General features: G+C 31.1%; 2 protein-coding genes across 2 annotated transcripts; one reads left to right on the plus strand and one right to left on the minus strand.

The window, feature by feature from the left end:
• The first annotated feature begins 915 nt into the window (after nucleotides 1–915).
• On the plus strand, nucleotides 916–6890 carry LOC105799282 (putative axial regulator YABBY 2). The gene is made up of 6 exons (XM_012629745.2): nucleotides 916–1233; nucleotides 2901–3020; nucleotides 3512–3641; nucleotides 4403–4451; nucleotides 4547–4622; nucleotides 6524–6890. Exons 1-6 carry the CDS (start codon nucleotides 1165–1167, stop codon nucleotides 6635–6637), a joined length of 558 nt encoding a protein of 185 aa, XP_012485199.1. The 5' UTR covers nucleotides 916–1164; the 3' UTR covers nucleotides 6638–6890.
• Nucleotides 6891–14889: 7999 nt separating this feature from the next.
• Nucleotides 14890–25659, minus strand: LOC105799283 (ubiquitin carboxyl-terminal hydrolase 8). Its single transcript, XM_012629746.2, has 13 exons — nucleotides 25334–25659; nucleotides 24644–24898; nucleotides 23430–23571; nucleotides 22749–22808; nucleotides 22570–22665; nucleotides 21264–21611; nucleotides 20998–21138; nucleotides 20710–20880; nucleotides 19926–20183; nucleotides 19671–19819; nucleotides 17520–18080; nucleotides 16324–16597; nucleotides 14890–15508 (listed from the first exon to the last, which is right to left on the minus strand). Exons 1-13 carry the CDS (start codon nucleotides 25456–25458, stop codon nucleotides 15395–15397), a joined length of 2694 nt encoding a protein of 897 aa, XP_012485200.1. The 5' UTR covers nucleotides 25459–25659; the 3' UTR covers nucleotides 14890–15394.
• Between the last annotated feature and the right edge of the window lie 912 nt (nucleotides 25660–26571).

Genomic DNA, 26571 nt, shown 5'->3' on the forward strand with positions numbered 1-26571 from the left:
ATACTGTTAGCACAAGCGGTTTAAGGGCGTGACAAATGTCACATTTATTTATACAATTTTTACTTTATTTTTACTACACCCTATAATACACTTATCGTATACTCAATTTGCTTGCAGAGTCTTTTCTATTGTATATTCTATTACTATATTTAAATGTTTTATTAAATTTGTGTCACCCTTAATCAAATCACCAACTCATTAATGAATTTACTAAAAGCCCTCATTTGTAGTTTATTATATTTAAATATTTTATTGAGTTGGTGTCACCTCAACTAAATTAACAATCTAGTAATGAATTTACCATAAACCCTCTTTTTAATAATCAATAGATATTATTCCATCTTTTATATATAATCTACAAAATACTTGCAGTGATTTGAACCTAAAATATTATTATGATTTTTAATTTTATCATTTCTACTTAAACCATTTTTATTATTGTATCAAGTTTTTAAATTTATTACATACATTTTCTCGAAATTATAATATAGTCACAAATAAACAATATACATCCGAACAACAATCAAAATGAAAGTAATGCCTCATTGATGTCATCTTTATTTTACATAATTGTATTCAGATGTAACTTTTAAATTTTATACAACTTAATAAGGTATGTTTATAGAAGAAGATCATGACGCACTTACAAGTTGGCTAGAAAAAATTGGAAGAAAAACTATATTTATTTGATAAAAAATTAGTTGAAATAATAATAACCTAAGTAATTTAATTATGTAAAACAATGTTAGAATAATTAATTAATTAATTAATTTAAAATGTAACATGTGGGTCTAGGATTTTTTAAAAAATATGATAGTTCAAATTTAAATGATTTATTAATATAATTCAAATACCACATTTTAATTTTAAAAAATGCTAATAATGAAAAGGGAAATAAAAAAAACACTTCCCTACCCACTATCACTTCTTCCACCCCCACTTCACTACACTCTTTCTCTCTCTCCCGACCAGACTAGTCCTATCAGATTTTTATACATTTCTATATAAATTATAAGCCAAAAGAAAACCCAACAAATTTCTTGTTCTTTGTCCTCCCACTTCTCTCCATCAATTCTTCAACCTTTCATCATTTCTTTATTTTGTTGTTGTTGGTTCTAGGGGAATATATATATTTAAAAAGAGAGAAAAAAAGTTGGAACAAAAATGTCACTGGATTTGGCATCTGAACGTGTTTGTTATGTTCACTGCAACTTCTGCAACACCATTTTAGCGGTACACCACTCTAATTCTGATTTTCTTTTTCTCTGTTTATATAGCTTTTCTTTTTTTTTTTTTTTTTTGGGAAAAGAGAGTTGAATTGCCCATGACTGGCTTGTTTTCAATGCCTACCCTTTTGGTTTTGCTGAATTGGGTTCTTTTCTTGAAGAACAGTGTGTGGGAATTCACCTGAAAAGATTTAACACTTAACATATGCCCTTTTACTCCTCCAATTTTCTTCTTCTTAATTTTATGGCAAAAAAAAAACACAAAAATAATACTCACTTTACCTATTATAATTCACGGATCATGTGATTTCTTGATTTGACTTGGAAAAAAGCAGCTTAAAATTCTTCTTCTTATGTCATATTTTATGAGAAATTTTAGCCTGGTTGGGGATTCTATGATTTGAAACTCTTCAAAAGATTGATCCCTCATAAACAAGCAAATGAAGTGAGTTTCAACAGTTCAAAAGGGGAAACAAAATATCCTCCAAAGGGACTTGTTCTGGTGGTAAAAGCTTTTTCGGGCTATGACTAGGGCTACAGGTAAGCATTATTTAGGGTTCTTCCAGGTCAAGGTACAAGTCAACAATGGAGGAGATTCTTTCCTTTTCCTACCTTTCAAAGTCAATGTTATTCATGGTATTTCATGTCTGATTTACCACTCCTCTCCTCTACAAATTCAAGCCTACAAGTTGCTTTAGGTTTTTTCAATTAGAAATCCTCTTAGATCTTCTTCATTTTATCAGCTAAACAGCTACTGCATCAACAATCTTTCTTCTTTTAAGATCTTTACTCTTATGGGTGCTTTTTGTGATGGACATGTATTCGATATAAATATCAAAAAGAAAGAGGTGGAGAGAGAGGTGGTCATGGATAATAAGCAGCAAGCAATAAAACCCAAGTGCTGCTTTTCTTTTTCAACCATCTTTTCCTCATAACATGCTCCGAAAACAAACAAAACCACATTTACAGGATCCCAAACACTGCACATAGATCAGTAAATCAATCGCCATTCATGATAAATGTTTTTTTTAATCTTTTTCTTTATTCAATGGCCATCTTTGATAGCTCATGACTTTTATGGTTTCTGTTCCAGTCACGTCGTTTTCATCTCTCTCTTTCACTCTGGGTTTTCTTTTTTTCTTTTTTCTATCTTTTATCATCTAGCTTGCGGTGTCAGCCAAAAAAGTGAGGCGCACCGAAAGGAAAATACATAATAATATTGGGGGAGAAATGAGAAGTCCTTTGTACTTGTAGTTATTGCCCATGTGAGCTAATCAAATCACTCACCTCTTTCAACTTTGATGTCTTATTAGTATAAACTTGGCACCTGCTATCATTTCTATCTCCTCCCCCATATAAATAGGACCCTCAAAGAAAACTGAAAGCCATACGTAGTTTTTTTAACAAAGGATTACTTCATGTTCATGACTCCCTTCCCCTCTTTCTCTCATTTGCAAGTGTTTGGATACTCAGAAAATGGCAGATCCGGGGACCATAGAAGGAAAATGTCATGGTCTCTGAGGATATTAGGCTTGGAACTTTGATTTCTTCGCTTAGGGTTTGATAATATTGTAATATATGAAACAAACATAACACATATATATATATACAGTTTGTTGCTTCTAATCAGTTCTCACTACTTTACTAAGCTTCCCAAATGCTAACATTTTGCAGGTTAGTGTTCCATACAACAGCTTGTTCAAAATTGTGACTGTTAGATGCGGGCATTGTGCCAATCTGCTGTCTGTAAATATGGGAACTTCACAGCAAATAGTTCCCATTCAAGATGCTCAGGTATAAATATAATCAAGGTTCTATTGCCCCCCTCTTATCACTTCCTGAATATTAAACTCAATACTAAAAGATTATGGAAAAGAAGGGTAAGCATTTAAGACAAGGAATGCATATTTTTTCATTAACCAAAGATTCCAAAGCATACTATTATTTTATGGGTTCCTAACCCTTTTAGCTGATATTAATAATATTATATTCTGGTGTGTTCTCAAAATACTATATGAAACAATAAATCTGTTGCTTCAGTTGATTTGACCTCTTTCCTCTTATACTCTGATATTATTATACATACTAACCCTTTTAGTTTCTTTTGTTGGGTGTTTTTCGTTAAAAGTAATATATGTACCTTGGTCTTTGGATGTGTTTTTTAAACCAAGGCCAAAGTGGAGCTTCAATGCTCTTCTCAATGCTATCAAAAGCGTTGTGGGCCAAATCAGAAAGGGACTGTTTGGAGGATTCACTTGTTTACTTTGTTTTGAGTGGAGTTGCAGAAACAGCAGATCATAAACATTGATGAAGATCCTTCAAATAAGGAATGTGGGTCGTCTTCCAAATGCAACAAGCAGTTTTCTGCATTTGATTCTGCACAAAACGAAGCACCCAGAATGCCTCCTATTCGCCGTTAGTCTCTCTCCCTCTCATATATAGTATTTATATTTGATGGACTATCAAATTCTATGCTCTCTTAGTTCACTGATAATCCATCAAATTTTTAACTCATATATATTGTACTTATATATATATGTACGCAAATGCATTGAGCTAAGTTCCTTATGCAAAAGCCCAATGCATAGTTGATACCATAAGGTTAAATGTAGAACCAAATACCTAGCTTTTGTATGACGGATATGGAAAACTTGGAACCAAAAGGATAAAAAGGGGCTCCCTCACAACTGGCAAAAGTAAATAAATCAACACATTAAGCAACTTATCTGAGCTCTCCTTTCCAATCATAGCCCCTACAAGATGGTGACCTTACATAACAAGTTTAACTCCTCATTAATTATTAACAGTTTCCTACACCATAGCCTATACCATATCAAAGTTGCCCCTACAGCATACGTTAAATTGTTATATATTAATTATCACAAACAATTCATATGCTTACGTCTGCATGAAAATGGACCACCATTTGAGCACCCAGGTTGGAACCCTATACTGTCAAGTTTCACATGCCACAAATGCTGATTGCCTATGCCAATTGAAAAAATTTCCTTCCTATGTTTTAGCATCTACTATATATCTGCCTACATTCTCTATATATGATCACATAAGTATGGAAAAAACATTGCATAGAGATGTGAAGCCTTAGATCCAGAGTTTTGTTAAATTTAAGCTTGCTTATAATTAAATGTTTGATGAAGTATGATGAAATAATGCAGCCCCTGAGAAGAGACAACGTGTTCCTTCTGCATATAACAGGTTTATAAAGTAAGTTGAACCAAACACATGGTTACTTGATTATGGATGATGGATGGTAAACCATCTTTCACACGTTCTCTTTACTTGGATAATGCTATATTTAGGGAGGAAATCCAAAGGATTAAGGCAAGTAATCCAGACATCAGCCACAGGGAAGCTTTCAGCACTGCTGCAAAAAATGTAAGTTTTTGGGACACATACAATATATACTCATTGCTTATCTAATGCAATTAACCATAACTCCATTATAAGAGATCTTTTCTTCTTGTTGTTGTTGTTTTAAGTTGATGGGTCGAACTTACTCTTTTTTAAGAAGAAATAAATTTGATAAAAAAAATATCTACTTCCTCCTAAAGTTTGAAAAATACCCACTTATCTCCTAAAGTTTGATAAAAATACATTTACTTATTAAACAAATTGTAAATAAAATAAAAACTTTACTTTTTATTAATTTCTTATTTTTAATTTGCTCTTGTTATCTTCAATCTTTATTTTCAATAATTTAAAATTAAAAATAATAAAAACATAATTAATTATGAAATATTTTAATTATTATTAAATTAAATTATAAATTATTTTGTAATCATATGTTAAACATAATGTATTTTTCAATTAATATATACAAGTTTTTCTTGAGATTACAAATACATTCACATTGTAACTACAAAGAATAGATCGGATAGACTTAATCATTATAAAATACGATTAGATTAATAACCAAAATATGATCCAGGCTTATATCAAAACAAATTAAATTATAAATTGTTTTATATTTTAATATAATCATATTTTAAATTAATATATTAAATAAATTTTTTAAGTTAGAAATACAAAAATAGATTGGAATAACTATAACGACAATTAATTATTAATTTGATAACAAAATATATCTAAACTTAGACTAAAATAAATTTATACAGGACCCAAATATAATAAAAATAAATATGAATTAAGAATCTATACATGATTTATACCAAAATGGACTTGAAATTGAGATGTTAAAATTATTGTGGATTTAACCTTACCCATTAATGTAAGACTTCATTGCCCGTATTTTATTTTTATCTTCTCTTTTACATTTTTTTTCTAATAATTTGTTATGCAAATACATGTTACAACCTTTTAAAATTTAATTATATATTAATTTTGAGATTTGTTATATTTTAGTATTTTTTTCCATTAAAACTTTTTGAATAATGGTAACTTGTTGTTTTACATAGAATTCATCTTAAGGTTAACATATAACTAAATTAAATATAAAATTTAAATACTTAATTTAAATTGCAGTCAAATATAATTTTTAAAATAAAAGTTAAATATATTTAATATTATAATACTTCAATATGTAATTAAATTTTATTTATTTTTATTTTTATACAATCAATTTATGCCTACTTCTACCATAACCTTTCTAAACATTTAATTGAACCCGTGTACTCTTGATTAACTTGTAATTAAAACTATAAAAATAAATAAATAATAGAAAATATATAGATAAATAGTGACAATATTTTTATTATTTTATCTTTTCATTTAAAATTGCTTAGCAAATAGATCTAACGGTTTATAGGATTTTCTTAAAATAGGAGGCTACACTAAATTAGGATTAAGTTATTTTGAAGATTTTAATTTTAATTTTATCATTTCGATTATTATAATTTTTTTAAACACTTTTTATCCATGTCGTGAGTGTGTTATAACCTATTATATAGATATAAATAAAAAATATATTCAAAAATACTTAAACATTATCCATTTATCCAATGAATAATACACACCTTTCGTAATGAAATTACGTCCCTAATGCCAGGCTATTAATTTGGGTTGAGAACTAATGATTTGTTCTCCGTATGTTGAAGGAAAGAAGAAATGTAGGACTTTTGCCATGCCTTGAAAATATCTTCCACATCCTGTCTTTATATTGACAAGTGAAGAAACAATTTAGTCCCGATTATTTGGGTTTGACTTCTTATATGAATATGTGTTTATATTGGAAGATTATAAGTGTATTTTAGAAGACTTGCACTAATCCTTCCCAAAGACATGATAGAATGCAAATAACAACATAAATGCTTTTGCAGTGGGCACATTTTCCTCACATTCACTTTGGGCTAAAACTGGAGGGAAACAAGCAAGCAAAACTGGACCAGTCATTTGCAGACCAGGGTGCTCAAAAGTCTAACAACTACTACTGAATACACGGTGGCAACTTGTGACTACAAGCCAATCATCATATATATGTTTATTTACAAAACAAAGTTGAGGTCTTGATGAATAGTCTCGTAAACCATATTACTAGGAAGGCTGTCCTCCCCTGACCTTGCTATTTGCGTGTTTTGCACTGTTCACAACAAATTTGCTTCTATTCTAGCGCTTGCATTTATGCATGTTGAATTCAGCTCATAACTTTATTCCAGGGAATAATATGTTGCAATTTCTTTTGGTTCATCACGCGACAGGGGTGATAGATACTAAGTCCCCCTAATATGGGAAGATTTTAGTAAATTGTCAAATTGCATTTTGACCCCCAAAATAATAATATTTTAATTTAATCTTTTAAAAGTTATAAATATATATAAGTTTATATACAATATTGATGAAATTGTATTTTAATTCTCATAAAAATACATAACTTAAATGTTTAAGCAAAAACCTAATAAGGCCCCTTTATATAGTTAAGCATGGACCCTCTGCAAGGGGTGCCTCTATTCTCTTCTCTCCATCTGGGTCATCTCTCTAGAGAAGCACTAAGCTTCCTTACCACACTCCAGCCACCATATCATCGGCTCTCCCCCTATCCTAAATAGGGTAAATCAATCCACTCCGCCACTAACCAATAGGTTATAACAAATAAATTCTGCCAAAATCTCTCTTTTCTGTTTTTCTCTTAGTTCTTTTCAATTCTATAGTCCACGACAGGCACTTTGATTCATTCACTACTTAGCCAATATGACATTTTGTTCATGATTTAATGCTTGCTTTAGACGTTTGTGCGGTTAAATCATTTTTTTATATAGAAAAATAGAAATATAAATACACATAATAGGATTTGAACTCAAACATCGAGAGCGATCCTTTTGAGGGCCTAGGAGACCTTTTTGCCCTCCAAATTTTAGGAAATTTTAATTTTTTTTTTGTTGAAATTTTTAAAATATCTTAATTAAGCCCCTCAAATATTTGAAAATTCTCTTTATACTTTTTTTTTAAAAAAAATTTGAATATTTTAATTAAACTCTCTTAAAATTTTGAAACTTTCATTAATCTCACAAAAGATTAATTGGACCCTAATTCTTTTATAAAAAAATTCTCATTAAACTCTTTAAAATTTTTAAAATTTTATTAAACTCTCTTTTCAAAATTTAATCTCAAGATCCGCCGCTACAAACATTTATAATTTTAAACACTTTATAATTTAACATTCAATCAAAACCTCATCTGTTAATTATATTTATTATTACACATAGAAGAGAGTTTAGAAAATTCATGATAAAAGCTTTCTCAAGGTTGTTTCACATAGTCTTATCAATAGGTGAGATATGATAATTAATATTGATATATAAGCATTGTTTCGCATGTGTCCATATGTGGTGTTTAGATGTCAAATCAAACTCAAATGATCAAATATTACAGGTCTGTTTGTTTACATATAAAAAGTTTTACAAAAAAATATTTTTTATATTTTTTTTGTGTGTTTGTTTCACAGAAAACAGTTTAGTCAATGAAAAATGACTTATAGGTAATTGTAAAATGAGCTCTTTTCCCATAGAATGACTTACGCTTTTCAAAAAGGTAAGTCATTTTTCAAAAAAGAGCTCCTCTATAGGGAATTTTATTTTTATATAAAAGTTAACTTAAATAAAGCTTAATATTATTATATTGATAATAAGTTTGATTTTTATTTTTAAAAATATTTAAAATTATTGAAATGTTAATAATAAATTATTTAGTCATATAATAAATTATATTAAACATACATATTTAATTATTTATATTTAGTCATATAATAAATTATATTAATAAATTATTTAATATTTCAATTTTATTTTAATAACAAATTTTTTTAAATTATAATTTTAAATAATATTCTTCACATATTATTGAAAATATTCAATATTAATATTTTAATAATAAATATTTTGTAGTATAAAGGTTAAAATATGTAATAAGCCTATGTACTCTTCACAAAATTGCAATTTAGTCTTTGTACTTTTATTTTCAAAACTTAGTCCTCTATTTTTAGATTTGAAAATCAAATCCAATTGTTGAGTTTTTAATTTTTTATATCACATTTAAAAAATACTCACTTGATAGTCATGTAGCTAAAAATGACATTATCTTGAACCTAAATTTAACAAAATATTTTTAATATATGTAAAAATATATATATAAAATATAAATTTATAGATATAAAATAAACTCAATTAAACAATGAAAAGATAAAAAAATCTCAAATGTATGTTTGTTTTATTGAAAACAATTTTATGAAATATTTGTAAGAAATCTATCAAATAGTAGAAAATATTTTACACAAATTTATCCAAACATCAGAAAATATTAAATTTTCAAAAATTATTTTCAGAAAATTATTTTCAGTAAAACAAGCATACCCTAAGTGTTATTTATAAGGAAGATTAAAGTATATTGTTGGGTTCTCTCCACATAATTTGATGGCACAAAAACCATGCAGAAAGAGTTACACCAATACACGACGGACACACACAAACACACCACCTTGGAGTTCACAAAAAGTAACATTTATAAGGTTTTGGATTGACCAACCCAATCATACAAATATTCTTCAAGGACTGCCCCTTGCTTGGTATTCCAATTTCAGTTCAAACCTCTCTTCAACTCTGCTTTTATTTCTCTGCATTTTCACTCCCCTCGATAAAAAGTTGGATTCATGTTTGAGGATGAAGACTTAATTTAAAGGTCTGATTTAGTTGGTAGAAGATTGATAGAGAGTTAAAAAAAATTACAAATACAATAATTGATATATATATATATATATATATATATATATATATATGCAGAAACAATTATATTTATTCAATAAAAATATTTATTTTTTATAAATGTACACAATCGAATAAAATAAGAATTTCATGTGTAGATTTAAACTACATGTAAATAATTATACCAAATCAAAATTCATGTATTAGATCATGATTGAACTAAAGTTGATGTATAATTTTGATATTTATCTCAAATATTGTTCACTTGATTACATAGTTCATAATGAATGAATAATGTTAAGACAATCATGTATGTATTTTGATTAATTTTAATTTTAATATCATATAAATACACATGACAAAGACATAGTAGTTCATATTTTGGGTTTATTGTTAATTGTAATAATTGTTTACCACAGATGTTGAATGCGCATGCATTATGCTGTGCATATAGATTCAAGGATCCTCTAGTCTCTCCTCCAATAATTGATGTGAGTCATAATAAAGTGGGGTTTAATTGCATAATGAATATGATATCACGCCTAAATGATTCTTAAATGAGGTCGTTCACAAAACTCATTTTGCTATTTGGGCAAAAAGCCGAAGTAAAAATGGCCGAGGGAAAGAGAAAGTGAAGGATTTGGGGGTGTAAATGGAAGTGTTTACAACCCAGTTGGAAGAATATGTATATGTATGCTGCCTGGTTTTCTTTTTATATTTTATATTTTTCTGATACGAAGAAGATGAGTGGATTGTGTTGTCATGTCGGGTATAAATCAGAGGCTATACATTTTTATACATTAAAATTTTAATTCAAAATTTTAATTCGACTCTACAGAAATTCCATCAGCCTAAGATTGAGGAAAGAGAGAGAGATGTTGGTGGTTTCCGTAGCAGACAGCAGCAGTAGCATGTAGGAAGAAAAAAGGGGATGAGTCAAGTCAGTAGTGACACAACCTTATTTTCTCGCTTGCCAAAACATCAGGTTTTTTTATATAAATAATCTAAAAATATTAATTAATTACAAAATTAATATGAAAGATATTTTATATATGAAAATGACTCATTTTTGGTGTTATATGATACATTGGCGGTATCATTTTTCCTTAATCATCACTCAATCATCAGATTTTTAAAAAAAATCACGTATATATTTTTTAAGATACCCGTGAAAAATATAGGTATCCATAATAGATAAAAAAAGAAAAAAATATTTTTTTTAATGAGTGCTGCTGGTTTGTCAGGTAGCACCGGTCAATTTTTTTTTAAAAAAAGCAAGTGAAACAAAAAAAAATGAAAAGAAACAATTGAAATATAAATAAAAAACCAAAAAAAATAAAATAAAGAAGAGAGCCTATGACCGATGCTTGTTTTATAGGTGGCTCTATTCTTGACTTATTGATGCCACCACTAGTGGATTGAAAAATTCAGAAAATGAAAACTAAACACAAATATTATTTAGTTGTCCTTTACTGAGTTTTTCAATCCACTAATGGTGGCATTGGCAAGTTAAGAAGACAAGAGCTACCTATGAAACAAGCATCGATCACATCCTTTCTCCTTTATTCTTTTTTCGATTTTTTTTCTATTTCAACGGTTTCTTTTCAACCTTTTTTTTTTTGTTTCACTTTTAAAAAAAATTCTCACATTTTTCACTTGATGCATCAATGACCAACAAAAAAAAACTTTTTTTCATATTTTTCAAAAAAAGTTGGACCGGTGCTGCCTGCTAGACCGGCAACACCCATTAAAAAAATATTTTTTTCTCCACCGTGAATACTTATATTTTTCACAGGTATTTCAAAAAAATACATACAGGTGCCACCTGACACAATAATGACACCTATATAATCTTTTTTTTTTAAAATTGATGAATGAGTAATGATCAAGGGTAAAAAAGAGATGTGCCACCGGTAGGTCAAGTGACACTGACTTCCACTAATAGTAAATTGGTCATTTTTTTATATAATTTTTCCTAAAAAAAAAACCAACGTCATGCATTATCTCCATTTCTAATATCAGTACAAAATATACCTTAACATGGATGTCCAAATTCTAAATTAGAAAAAGAAAAAAACTATATATCAGATAGTAATAGTAGATATTCTTACTCCGGTTTAAATAATTAATATATAAAATAATTTTAATTATATTAAATAATTTAATATTAATATTATATAATTATCATAAATTATATAAGATATGTTGAGATAATATATATATGAATATGATATCACATAATACATTAAAAAATAAAATATTACACAAATTTATGAACTATAATTATTAATTTCTTAAATTCAAATTAAAAATCACATACAAATCATGATTTGTACAAATTTGGTTTGAGAAATCAGAGACGCTGCACTCCCACTCCACTTTCTAAACTGCTAATTCAAGCTTTCCAAAATTTATAATTATATATTTTTTTATTAATTTGAATTTTTTAGTTAAAAATTTTAAGGGTAAAATATAGAAATAGTCACTTATGTGTGGTTTAGGTCACCCAACTTTAATTTATTATAAAATTATCACTAATTAATATTATCGATTTGTACTCACTGTTAAACAAAAATTTAGGTTAAAGCGCACATCAAGTCCCCATTTTTTTTTTCCCTTTGTGAGCAGTTTAATTCTTTTTCTTTTTTAATTCTCATTTTACAGATTTAATTCATCTAAAAAATAAAATTTTAAACAAATGAAAAGTATATATTCATATTATACACTCTTCTTACCTTTTACAAATTTCCATTATTTGGTACTTTCTTTTGTCCTAAGTCTCATCTTTTACAAAGTAATTCAACCTTTTCAATTAGCTGTAAGTTTTTTAGTCATTGGGGATGAGCAAGTAGACAATCGAAGTCCCAGAAACTTTGAAAGTGATGAGTAGTCATCACTTGGTAGTGGGTTTATTAGTTCAATTGGTATGAGCATTATTGTTAATATAAGAGGATGTGAGTTCGTGTGTGCTTATTTATGGGTTGGGGAGGTACTATGAATAGTTTTAGACATTGTGTAAAAAAATACGATTAGAACCTATAATGAGTTTATTAAAGAAAAAAAAGTAAAATTCACTATAAATTTAGAATTTATTTTTAATTTATTTAAAATATTAAGTTTTAAATGAAATCAATTTTGTTAGTGTGTCGATCCTAAATTTCAAAATTTTGATCAATTAAATTGATTCAATTAGAAATAAGAGATACTTCTTTGATTTCACATCATATATAAAATCAGAAACTCAATGAACCACTAAAAGAGGAAATTATTTGGTACATTGTAAATGGAGTTTTAGACTCCACAAGTAGGGTTAGGGATTGACAAATATCTTATAAAATATAGTAAAATATTAAAAATAAATATTTTTAAAAGAGACACATGTCAATATTTTAAGGTTTATTGTGAAATAAAAATAAATAAACTACTAATGTACCAAAGACTCACCCCTAAAAAATAGGTTCCAATTGGAATAAAAATAGGTTTTTTTCATTTTGTTTTATTGAAAATAAAAACATTAAATAAAATTGAAATTTTAATTTTGAAAATGAAAATAAAAACATGTAAAAGAAAAAAAATTAAAAGTTTTTTCATTTATTTTCACTATTTTTTTTGTAAGGCTGGTAAATTTGAAATAAATTGATGATGGTTGAACTAAACCATATTCTTTTGTTTAGACAGTTTTTAAATATCAATTTTGTTATGGAATTTATTTCTCATGTTTTTATATTGTTATTATTGAATATAAATTTTTAATTCTATTTATGAAATATTAAAAATAGAAAAAAATAATTCAAACACACACTCGCGTTGACGAATCAAAGATTGATAAGCTTGTAGTGGTCAGCCAAAATACAAAGGGTAACATTAATTAGGGATGGTGAAATGCCAACAACCCCATCTGGGGTGCGAAGACACATTTTGTGTTCGTTTGAATATAGTTATTAGAGAAGCGCAAGCTTGCGAGTGACACTTCGTTATTCATTGCCCAGGATGTGTTTAAGCTCTACCTCTCGTTTCCCCGGAAGGGCTCTGATCATTCATTTCAAAAGACGCTACCCACTCCTCCGGGCACCCGCATCTCTACATGCCAACATTCTTGGGATCCATTTAAGCAAGATTGGATAGAATAGTATAGGCCCCACCATACGCACTCTACGACTAAATCTCCTATTAGTAACCTCCAAACCTATGAGGGAGGGCCGAAGCAGACCTATCTACCATTCTACGTGCATCGCTAGACAAGGGTGAACTGCTCCCCTTCTCTTCCCTTGTTCATCATCGCATCAACACTTTATATATTTAAATGAGGTATTTATAATTTATTCTTCTGTGTCAAATAGAGGTGCTATCCTGCCCTGTCAAAATGGCTCATCTTACCGCTTAATAATAATAATAATAATATATTTTCTTTAAATTTAATTATAAATAAAACGAGCCTATTGAAAAATCTAATATCTAGACTCAAGCTTGATCCAAAAACAGGATCGACCGATGGGTCAAATGTACAATAAAAAGGGATGAGATAGAATGATTATGGATATATAAAAAATCCATGGAAATGATAGCAATCCATTTCAGAGTATGGTTGAACAATATCAACTCCCTTCATTGCAAATTATATAAAACTTTCCTCCTATCAACACAAAAAGATGGAAGGAATTCGTGTGGTGGCTGTTTGCTCATCTTATTTTTTATGCAAAAACCAGAAACCAAATCTCACCCACATTATTAAATGATGCCCCCCCTCTGGTCTTGTTTTGATCAAATTATTTTATGACAGGGTTACCCTATATGCATGTCCATTTTAAGGTTAAAAAAAAAAGGATCAATATCACGTCTTTGGATTTTTGTACTGAATATAACATCATTAGCAACGATGATGGATCACGTAATTTCATTAACATGTAGGTAACGTTAAGAATAAAGAACAAGAAAATTATTTAAAGCAATGCTAGTAGATAAACAAGGGATGATACGAGCTTAAGTTATTCATTTAAATCCATGTAGGGAATAGAGGCATCAAAGCTTGAAACTTTGGTTTTTATGGGAGAAAAGGCAATTGGGCTAAAGTGGGTGAATAATGAGAACCACAGGGGCTGGGATAGGGACCCGACATGACCTGACCAAAATGTGAACCAAGGAATAGTGGTCCTGGAATTTAACCGGGCTCATTTCATGGCTGCCATGGTACTATCGAAGAGAGTCTGGTCACATCTTACACCAAAATGGGAAAAGAACTGTGGCCCACCATTACTGGTAGAACTCTGAAATAAAAAAACACATAGCATCTTCCTTCTTATCCTACATTATAAACAAAAAGACATTTTTCCCTGAGAATTTACTTCATTCTGTCTTCACATCAAAATTCAAGGCAATCCCTATGTAAATCTGAATTTGAGCATGTATGCATGCAGGCATCAAGATGTCATTTAGATTATAAGTGAAGCATACAGGCAATGGGTTATGAAATCACATTTTGGACAAAATGGAAATTCATGAATTAGCTCTCAATCAATTAATTCAGTGTTCAATCAACAATTGTACATTAATAACGGTAAACAAAAACTACGCTTTCATGGATTAAAACCAACAACATTTGTTAAACCTTTCACAATATTATAAAAGAAAAAATAATAAAAAAATAAAAAAAAAAAGGAGGAAGAAGAAGATAAGGCTAGACACTTCATTTCACAAATGATTATAGGTATAAAAGGGGGTAAAAAAGGAAAAAGAAAAAATCCCCTTCTTCGATCACTCTCACCTCTTTCTTGCTACTATGTTACAATCATCAATGGCATCAACTCTAAGATTATTATTCCCCTTCCTTTGTAACACTGGCTGCTATCAACTTAGGCTTAAACAGTGCCAAACATGAAAGCATGCTACTCTTTTGAGATTGAGTTGATAATTGTAAGGCAGCATGAACTTTGATATACTCACCAACAAATAATACCTGGCTTGAAATTGTTTACTCGGTAAATGATGTCTCGGATGTTTTTATTCTACAACTCTTCTGTAGAAAAGAAGATAAGCAGCAGATGTCTTTATCTTCTCCAGGCTGATGGGAAAAACATGGCTATCATCGAACTCATACCATTGTCCACCCCCATGCTACATCACAAAAACAAAATTTAGATTATTCTAGCAATGCCAACATGCAATCACAAATCTTTAGAATGAGAAGGGGAATTTATATTTCTTAGATTTGAATCCTAGAAGGGTGACCACATAAATTAAATGAGCTAATTCCTGGGTTTGAATACTTCTATATTTCATGCTAAACAAATTGATCAGTAGCATCATCATAATATATTGGTATTTATACATGTGCATCCTCTTCTGATACAAGCCTGCATCATACAATCCAAAGTCAAAATTTTGGACAACATTTAGGGGGACTGGGGGAGGTCTGGGGCTTGAGAAGTGCAAGAAGCACGTTCTGAAGCTTGAAAGATGTTGTACTCAGGATTAACTTCACGAATGAAGTCCTCCATTAATATGTGCCGAATTGAGATAACTACAAAGAAGTAAATAAGCTAAGCTCAAGAATGCTAAACTAATTAGTTTAATCGTCCACCTGAAATTTTGCTATCAGATCATAAGGTTAAAATATTAAGGCACTATGCCTTTGGTACAGAGCAATATCCATGCACTATTTCAAAAGGTTCCCCTACCCTGACCAATGTTGAGACTGAACACCTGGTTTCGAATTTACTGAAACAGGTTTGACGTTTACAGCAACTCTAGGGGTGTTAGTGTGAGTGTGTTTTGTTCTTTCCACATGAACAAACCTACAGTTCATGATGGCACATGCTAATATGATAATATGAAATTAATTTATTAATTAAAAAAGCCAATAAAAAGCTTTTTGCCCTTTTTTATTCTATGGAAACAAAAATCAGATTCCAGCTTATTTCATCACTTACATGGACAAATGCAGTATAATGACCACCTCCCATGCTTCCATAGTGGTTACTGACAGCATAAAGCATGTAACGATTAGATAACTCGCCATTCCTAGAGCCAATATAATTTGACAAATCAAGATTGTCAATGGGGAAGTCAACATATGTCTCCAGCTTGTTTTTCAGGAATCGATTATAAGAAAATCGTTTTAAATGAATAACCACAATCTCAGGCAGCCTCCAAAGATCCAACTTTTTACTGGCTTGACGGTGCTCTTTGCAGCGCGGACAGTACCTAAAATCACATTAAACAAGACCAGACATTAGATAGACAATGACCACCAAAGCCTCCACGTGAAGGGTTAATAAACCATTTGGTACCTAAGTTTGGCTTCAACATTTGGTACCCAGACCAAAAAGCATCATATGGCCCGATGAATGTTTGACCCATGTGTACTAGTACAAAATACAGGTGCTTAATTGAAAGGAAAAAAGCTTAGATACCAAATTGAATATTGAAGCCACACTCAGGTATTTAACTGGGATAAAAAACTCAAGTATCAAAATGGAAAACTCGGCCTCCGGTACCAAATTGGGACAAGAAAACTCAAGTACTAAATTGAAAATTAAAGCCAAACTCAAGTACCAAATAGAATATTAACCCTTTCTAATATACATGCATGCATTGATATATATAGTAGGCTAATGTTTCAAGTACTCATATAAACAACTTATCGAGGCTTGGAGAGATTGTGTCAATTCAAGAAACAAATAGATTTTAAAAACTGTATCTCACGCATTAAAAACAGAATGACATTTTTTTCTTTTCTTTTAATCTGCAAAAAAATGCAGCGACTGGTTAAGCAAGCCTACTAGAGGTCTATAGCTTTGAAAAACAGATGCGGAACATAGAGTCTAAGCAGATATATATTAAATCCTAAATCAAGGGACCTCTTAACAAATAGAATAGTAATGATGAGCTATTAGTTCATACAAGGACATTGCATCTTCCAAATAGGAAACACCTGTAGACAAAGTTTTCTATCACAATGCAAAGCAAAGACAAGGAAACATTGCTAGGATCAAAATAATCAGCAAAATAATATTCAACTTGCTGATAAAAGTTAATCCTCCCAAATAAGGAACACATTCTAGTTACTTTAAGATTCAAAATATTTCTTAAGCAAAGTTACAAAATTGAAAATTTAGACACTAACCACATATCTTCTGGTCCAAGTGGCTCCTCCATTAAGAATGCTTGAAGACATTTATAAAGAGAAACAGATTCCTGAGGTCGCTTAGCAAAAAAGCAGGACTTAAAAATCTGCGGTAAAGAGCCAAGAAGCTGTGTATCATACTGCTTAACATATTTTTCAGGCCAAGGAACGAGCACATGTAACCTTCTAGACATGCCAGCAGCTGGTATTGCTTCAGCCATAAGTATCTGGGATTCCTTGACTATTCCCTTGTCATCTGTTATGTAAAGTTGTAATTCAGCCTCTGAGAGTGCAGAAACCCCATTTGCATCGGGAGGCTTTTCAATGCCGTTTGAAATAGGAGATGATGCATCATGCTCTTTCAGAGAAATGTCTTCAACTGCAGTACTCTCAGAGGTATCATGGTCTTCTAAGACATCTTCAGCCTGTGTCTGAAATGAATTTAGTAATTTGAGATATAGACCATGGATGTCAGATCCAGTTTCAACATTAGAAAGCCTTGCTACAAGAGGAATTCCAAATGTTTTCCAACTTGAAGTCAGTTTCCCAAGCATATACTGCCTGAAAATATGAAATTCAAAAACCTTAGGTTATAAGGATACACCAACCAAACTAACTGATATTCTTTAAACAAACCCAAAGTATTTGTTGTGCAGCAGTAGGTGGGTGAACAACAAAGATAATTTTTTGAGTCAAAAGAAAACAAGTAACATTTAATTAAAATATATCTAGCGAATCATAGGGGTTATCAGCAAGTGGAGAAAGGAAAAGGAAAACGAACAAGAAGAAACAGGAAAAACAGTACAATCAACGTGAGAGTTTTATATCTTTAGAAGGTAAAACACCATGTGAGAGCTTAATGCTCAACATGTTAAAACCCATGTTTCTTTTCCAAGTAACATAGATAGGTAAAAACTAGAGCTTACAAAATAATTCATTTGATATATATACATACATATATGTATATGTATACATATATCATCAATTTCTGCTATTAAGTTCAAGCATTGATTGAGCCAGACCTTAGTTGTCTTACCCATAGGATCCATCAAGCAATCTCAAAATGTGTGTCCTTACGAAGCAAGCAGTAAGGTTTACATAATATGAAATGAATTGTATTCTATCAAATCTACAATAAATGATCGGTAAACAACTTTATAAAGCCATTAAACTTGATAATACCATAAAGAGATGCAAGAATTCTGAGTAGCAATACAAAGATGCAACTATAGGACAACTTTACTGACATGTTTTGGCTCAAACATGCGCCTTCAGTAACAAGCACTTGTAAATACAAAATATAGACTAGGAATAGCAAAATTTGGTAGTCACATATAACCCAAACTACTTATTTTCAATTTACATGAACTAGAATATTCTTTTAGCAAAGTAAAACAAGAGATGCAAACATATAAAAGTCAAATCTAAATCCTGAAGAGAGTGGGAATGGGATGTTGAGCAGTGATGTCAAGGCGAGCACCTAGGCGCTAAGGCACAGTGCAAATGGCCATTACCACCTCAGCCACCTCAAGGCGAGGCAACTTCAATCAGGCAAGCTCCTGGTGTGCTTTTCGGGCGCCTTAGTTGCAAACCCAGGCGCAAAAGAAGCACGCCTCACTTAAGAGCCATTCCATTCCCCCTTTTTGTTTTTCATTTTGACTTTTAAAAGAAAAGTATAATAAATGACTTTTTTTAATTAATTATTGACCTAATTTTATTATATAAAATCCTAGTTAACTCTTAAAAGTTAAAACTTTTAAGAGAAGATGAAGGAAATTTAGAGCTAGTTTCTGATGATATATTTAATTTCATTCTTATGGTGTCTTATTTTACAATACATTTAAGTAAATTATTCAACTTAAACTATAGAACAATGTTTTGAATTTATAAATTGAACTATATTAAAAATTATCTTTCTTTTACTGATTAATACTTATCAATTATATGTATTAGTTACATATGTTTTTATATACATTTTACTTATATATTTATATTTATATGCTTGTGCCTCAGTTTACTTGGGTGAGTGCTTTTTTTGTGCCTTGCACCTCAGGCTATATAGAGGTCTTAGCGCCTCGAGTGCACCTAGCACTCTTGACAACATTGATGTTGAGTGCTGAAAACAGTCAAGCAGGAATTAAACGAACTTACTCCTCCATCTGCTGATGCATAAACACAACTAAAGGAGCTTTCTCAATGTCTTTATTTAATCGATAAGCAACCAGCGTGTCATCGTCTCTAATCAAGGATAGCGAATCAGAAAGCTCTTCAAGATAACGTATAATTCGGTGGTTGTATATCTGCAATATAAGTTAATGCTTACAGATTAATTAAACATTTATAAGCATAAAAACAATATTAGTAAATAATCCAACTAATGCAAATGTTGTAAAGAATGTAATATACCTCTGCCACCAGAAGGGTCTCATCAGCCCCCAAAGAACAAGCAAAACTGAGAGCCTGTATAAGGTCTTCAAGTTTCCCACTCTTTGGGACAGTAATTGTAAATGGAGATGGTTGAAAGGTTCCATCAGTACTGATGACAGTTACAGTCATTGTTCGCGAAGTTGTTGATGGTAGAGGTAGTGACAGGTACATGAATGGATCAAACGTTACAGAAACCTTTTTGCATTGTGGACAAACTAAAGTTGATTTATACTGACCCTGCAATGAATATGATCTTGACCAATTAAGTGGAATAACAAACATGCAAACAAATAAAGCAAACACCACCTACTTTTATACTGGAATACATAGTGTTACTTAAGATCGTAACAGAATTAGATCCAACTTGCCTGAGGTATTTGATTAAGTAAACAAAATTAACTATGATATAAATGAATAATTGATTCAATCTACAAGCAACATTATTATAATTCTATAAGAAAACATTTAAGCAAAAATGAATAGTGAATCTTCCAAAATGCTATCACCGTGTCCCCCTCCTCCAAAAGAAAAGGAATTTTATACTATCCATTACTTCCGCCCCACCCCCCCCCCACCCCCGGGTGGGGACCAATGCCATATACAACTTACACAAGTAATGAATATCTTTAGAAGTTCGAAGTTCAAAAGAATGGAAATTAAATAACGACCAACGGAAAATGAAAGTGATTACTATGTGAACAATACTGATGGAACCTTTAAATGAGTACTCAGAACAAAGTCAAATCAGAGGGGGAAAAATTACTTGGCACACATCAACGATGATAGAATCATTGCGAGCGATGTGATTTTGCCAATATTCATCAGCTACTTCTTCATCTTGGCGACCTTCGCTGTCCTTCATTTCAACATAAGGCTTACTTTTCACACGGTTGAGATCCTCATGAAGTCCATCCAACAAAAATGCAAGAAGTTCCTAAGATAAAAGGCACATCAAATTAATAAAGAAAAACATGGAATATTATCACATTACAATCACCCACCAAAGGGAAAACAAAACTCAACTATTGAGATCAAGAAAACGTTCACCGACTTGAGAATCATGCTGATTGAAGCCACTAAACTGAGGAGCAAAACGAGCAAGCTTTGACTTAAATGTTCTCGGTGCCACAGGGGTTGCTCCAGGGGCCCATAACTTCCTCAACAGATCCCCGAAGGCTGAAGCAATCTCACCCTGAAAAATTCGCATGCTTTATGGATGCATACAACTAAGAACAGTTCAAACTTCAAACTATTCTGAACCCTATAATAAATGTAATGAAACATGAAAGACGAGGGACTGATGTAAATATAACGTACTTTCATTCCCAAAGGATTGTCGGGATTTATTTCTCTAGTATAATCTCCAAGAAAATAATCAACCACCTTTGGTGTATGAGCCAAGCACTGAATGGCACTGTTCATGAAACAAGTGTTCCCGAGATTTTGTAATCCAGTTAATCCCAAAGAACCAGCTTCTCCAGATCGTCCACAGAATATTGAAGCATTTGTGCTGCCAAAATTGGAATTTGCAGTGCCATTGCAACCATTTGACAAGACTGGAGCACCAGAAGAGCAATTTGCTGGATGTCCTAACATTTCATCTTTTCTCCCCTCCCTGCATTTCATGGAATCTGACAACCCATAGACTTGCAACTCCAGGAGAATCTACAGATAAACAAACGTAACAAACCGTTATTGGCATGCATCAAAACTACAACAAATGATTTGTCATTGATCTGATCAACAAGACAGCAGAAGAGAGCAGTATATTAAAATGAAGATGAAAATCAGTTTGCCCATAGAGTCAATACTGGTTGACACTCTGCCACACATTGCTTCCTACTCACAGCTGGCATCATCTTCAGATTCATCCCCTTATTTTTAAATTTGAGTCATAGTAAAAATTACCTCAAGTATATAAAATATCCTTTTAAGGTTACATAAGATTATTTATTGCCACAGAATTTGACCTTTTGGGGGCTCAAATTTGGTGAGACATAATTGCTAGAAATTTTAGTATAATAAAGCAATCAATGAAAAAACAATAGTATATGGTAGGAATAATTGATACATGACAAGTGGCTTAAATTGTACCATAAAAAGAATCAATCAAATGGGAAAAGGAAAGCATTAGAACATCCCTTGTAAGGAAAAGAAACATGAAACTCTCTTGAAGGAAATTCAAATGTCAAGATTTGTCTCAAAAGGCACAATTAATCTCATGTAATCTTACTTCATAAAAAAAGTCTCATGTAATCTTTAATCACATCAATAAAGGATTCTTCCAATTTTCTTTATTGACTAGCCAAACACTGGAGCATGAAACATACAACAGATTCAACGTTTATGAATTAGTATTTAGTTTTATTTATAACAATCATATTAGAAATGAATTTCATCAAAATGTTATACTAAACATGAAGACAGTGTCAGATTCTATATGCTAGAGTAGTTAGGCCAATTATGAACTTATTAAGAACAATGCTTGCAGAAAAGCACAATAGTTAAAAGAGTGGGTTTTAAAAAACTAAGGATGACATCTTGGAGGGAGAGTGAACAGAATCAAATAAACGTGTAGATGTAAACCAATATCTCATTTAAAACCCAAAAAGATACCTCTTACCTCCTGATCTGATTGGCGTTGAGAATCTTTGAGAAATCTATCTCTCTCATTCACAAAATATAGAGCTGTCTGCCCGGAAAAGTCCCAAATGCGTAACTGTGCAATAGAGAAACATAGATAGCCATCTCATTGAAAAGTAACTAAAAAGAAAAATCCTCCCTAAAGATAAGGAAAATTACCTGCTCAGAATCTATACTAAAGATTTTGCAGGCTCTTCTGAAAAGTTCCACTGCATTGTCCTGTAAAAAGTGAAACATAAAGTTCGCACACAGAACCAAGGGCATTCAATAATAAGGATGAGGGCTAATGATTCAGAAATGCAAGAACATGTAAAATTTAACCAAATAACAACTAATGAGAAAACATCTTTTAGTACAGGTGAGAAAACTGTAAACTATAGCATAATTCTAGAACACTTTAATTGTAAGAACATCTAAAATCCCAAGATGCAAGCAAAATGTTATGAATCAAAAATTCAATTTATATGGAGTCGATTTGTCTGTCAATAATAAAGTTTCAAACTAAGTCGTTACATTACAACAAAGGACTCAAATCAGAAATGCATTTAGTCCACTATCTGGAAAAATTATATAAATAACACAACTGGTCCTATGAAAATAGAACTAATTATTTTTTAAACATTTTTTATAACAAACATGGAATGAAGAAACTAAGCCCATCTCCAGAGTGAAAAATGAACATAGACCTTTAATCTTATGCTATCAATATCATGCTCAATATCCACTTTACAAATAAGATTGGTGGAAACATTAAAACTAAAAATTAGACTTATACAAATCTATGGCCAGACCAGAGTCACAGACCAAATGTGGAAAAATGGGTTACTTAAATGAACTTACCTTTTTGCTAATTTTTACTGCCAATGAATTTGTTTCCCTTGGAATAGAAAGTCTTAGATGTAAGGGATACACATCCGCCATGTCATCTTCAGCAGCTGAAAAGCTTTTTCCACCTTTTGCTGCAACTTTAGCATCACTATGCCTGCAAGGAACAGCACAAAGTAGAACTTGAGAGATATTAAAAAACTCTTTTTAGTTTCTAAGGGCCACATAGAATTGATTCATCAAGCGCTAGAACTGAATTCCAGGTATCAAATCTTAGTAAGTCAAATACACATTGCTTTTCATTCTAAAATTCATTCGACCAGTGGCAAATAACAGGAGAATAAAAAGCAAAGCAGAAATGGAAGAATAAGCCATGTAAATATCCCAAAGTAAAGGATCCAAAAAAAATGGAAATGATGCATAAAAGCTGATTATTAATTGACTGTTGTCGCAAATAGAGTAAACTGATCATTCTTCTAAAACTAAGATTAACAAGTTTAATTTTGCTACAATGAAGGAGCAATCTTAGAAAAGATGTGGAATATGCGCAGTTACAGTTTTCATCTGAAATAAGCTTGTCATAAATTTTCAGTCCATATTAGCGGGCTTCCCTAATTAATATAGACTACAGTGACATAAAAGTTCAGAAAGCAGATCTTAAGCTAAATCAGTTTTAAAAGGTCACACATAGTTTTCCATGTCAAGAAAGCAGGAATTGTACTAGAATATATATTGAGGTGTGATGCAAAGATCCCAAAGTAGGATAATTCCCCATGTCAAGAATTGTTGACCTAGTTTTCCATAGACTTACTGGGCTTATGTTTCAAGGAGCAATGGAGGCATTCCCACGATCTTAAAGAGGAAGCAAATAGCTCACTTAATGAAGAAACTATACTTAACAGAGAACGTAAGGATCTTTTTAAAGGTAGACTGGGATCAAAAACTAGAATATGCTAAAATTATCACTTTTCTCTAATCCGAACATTTGAAGCAGATCCACACTTCACTTTGATTCACTTGCCTCATACAAGTTCCATTCTTTCCTCTTTATTCCCATCAATCCAATTAATACCCATTGCTTAAACTCTTAGATGCAATGCAACCAAGGCAGGAACCAAAAAGCATGCAAAGAACAGTAGATAAGTAGAACCACCTATTCAAATTATTTAACATCAAAGGCTACAGTATCTGATCTGATTATACTGAAAAATCAATCTTAAAACACTCACCACTTAAGAGCCTGCAACCACATTTCACCAGGAACCAATGCGTAGTCCCTTCCTGAAACACCAACCTCTCCATTTTCACCATTGTGCAAAGAACTGTCCTCTTCCTTCCTTAAATTGAAAGCAAGATCTGAGTTGAAAATGTTGTTGATTAACTTCATGGGACCCGCATACGAGGTTCCTGGTGTAGCTGTATACAAAATCCCCTTCTTCGAATCAGATTCGCTTGAAGTTGAATCCTGTGCATCCTTCCACCACCTTTAAGAGAAAAGTATAAATATGAATCAACTCTTAACCAATGTAGAGTGTAGACATTATCAAATCAAAAAAAAAAAAGGTCAAAATCTTAAAATACAACACTAAAAATTTCGAAAGGTAGATATCTCACTTCAAACAGTTCGTAAAAAAGAAATCCAAGCAAATCCTTATAAATTTTAACGAAAACCCAATTGAAGCAAATCTAAATGAAGGATCGAAAACATTATCTTTTTGGTTACTAAGAAAGTTACCTGTTAAAGAACACCATAAAAAGTAAATGTTTATCAACATTCCAAATCACATTACCAGAGATTGACTACTACATTAATACCCAATACCCAACAATAGAAAAACCCTTTTTTTATTGTGATTGGATCAATTTTTAAGTTGGGTTATTTTAGATTTCAAGAAATGTTTGCTGTAAAGGAAACTGACCTGAAGGGCACAAAGTAAACTCGCTGGTCATCGTTGTTACTGATGTCGTTGTTGTTGTTGCCATTGTCGTCTGAGTCGACTCGGTGAGTGGAATCTGAGGAATCCTCAGAAGGGAGACCCACCATTTCCGGAAGAGAAAGAACGAAAGAAAAGAAAAGAAAAGAAAGAACGAAGGAGAGCTTACAAATGAAGAGAGAAAAGGGTACTCATCATTATTGCTTTTCGCTATATATTTTGAGAGAACAGAGAGGGAAAAAATGCCGGATTTCGCAAAATAAAGGAAGAAACAAACAAAACAAGTGGAGTTTTTTTTTTTTTTCCTTCTTGTGAAGAGGATTCAAGGAGGGGGTTTATTTTTTCCATTATTTATGGATTGATGTTGGAAAATAAAGTTTTCGGACAAATGAATTGAAAAACTAATAAATAAATAAATAATCAAGGCCTAGATTCATTTCAGTAAGTTTGATCGGATTGGTGATGGAATAAGTTGTTATTAAATTTTATTTACTGTATAAATTACAATATTAATTAAATTTAATATTAACTTCTAATTAATTTCTATTATTAAATTTAATATTAACTTCTAATAAACTTTTATAATTAAACCATTTGGGAATTTTTTCGATATGATTATTTTATTTGATCTTTTGGATCAAGTTTTTTAAAATCGAACCAATGATTGGATCAGTTATACCATCAATTCATCAGTTCGATCAATTCTATTAAAAATCATAAGAACAAAAAAAAAATAATCAACTTATTAGTCGGTTTAATCGATTTTTAACTTGATTCAATCGGTTCATATCCGTTTATGGATTAACCGACCCAACTTTTTTATTTCAAATCGAATTCTAATTCCACCAATCCGATATTAGATTCCAAAAACTATAAGTTGGAATTAAAAACCTTACATTAATCTATCCACTTAAAACAAAATTAATTTTTTCATCAAAAAATCATATCAAAAAATAGTAATTTAAATGATAGTTTGTTGGATTATTTAAAACTTTGCTAATTGTTCGCAGCTTCCCATCTCAAATGCAAGGGAGTTGTACAATTTGGAATTTGCTATATTTATTGGTATTATTTTCATCCAAATATCTTAAGCAGTAAATTAGTGATCAGATCATGCTGAATATCACTGAAGCAAGATATCTTTTTGAAGACTTTATGCCCTTAATTAAAGAGATCCAGTTTCTTTAAAAATCTATCCCTTCAATACTTCAACATATTTAGTT

The sequence above is a fragment of the Gossypium raimondii genome, chromosome 9 (assembly GCF_025698545.1).
Source record: "Gossypium raimondii isolate GPD5lz chromosome 9, ASM2569854v1, whole genome shotgun sequence".
NCBI lineage: Eukaryota > Viridiplantae > Streptophyta > Magnoliopsida > Malvales > Malvaceae > Gossypium > Gossypium raimondii.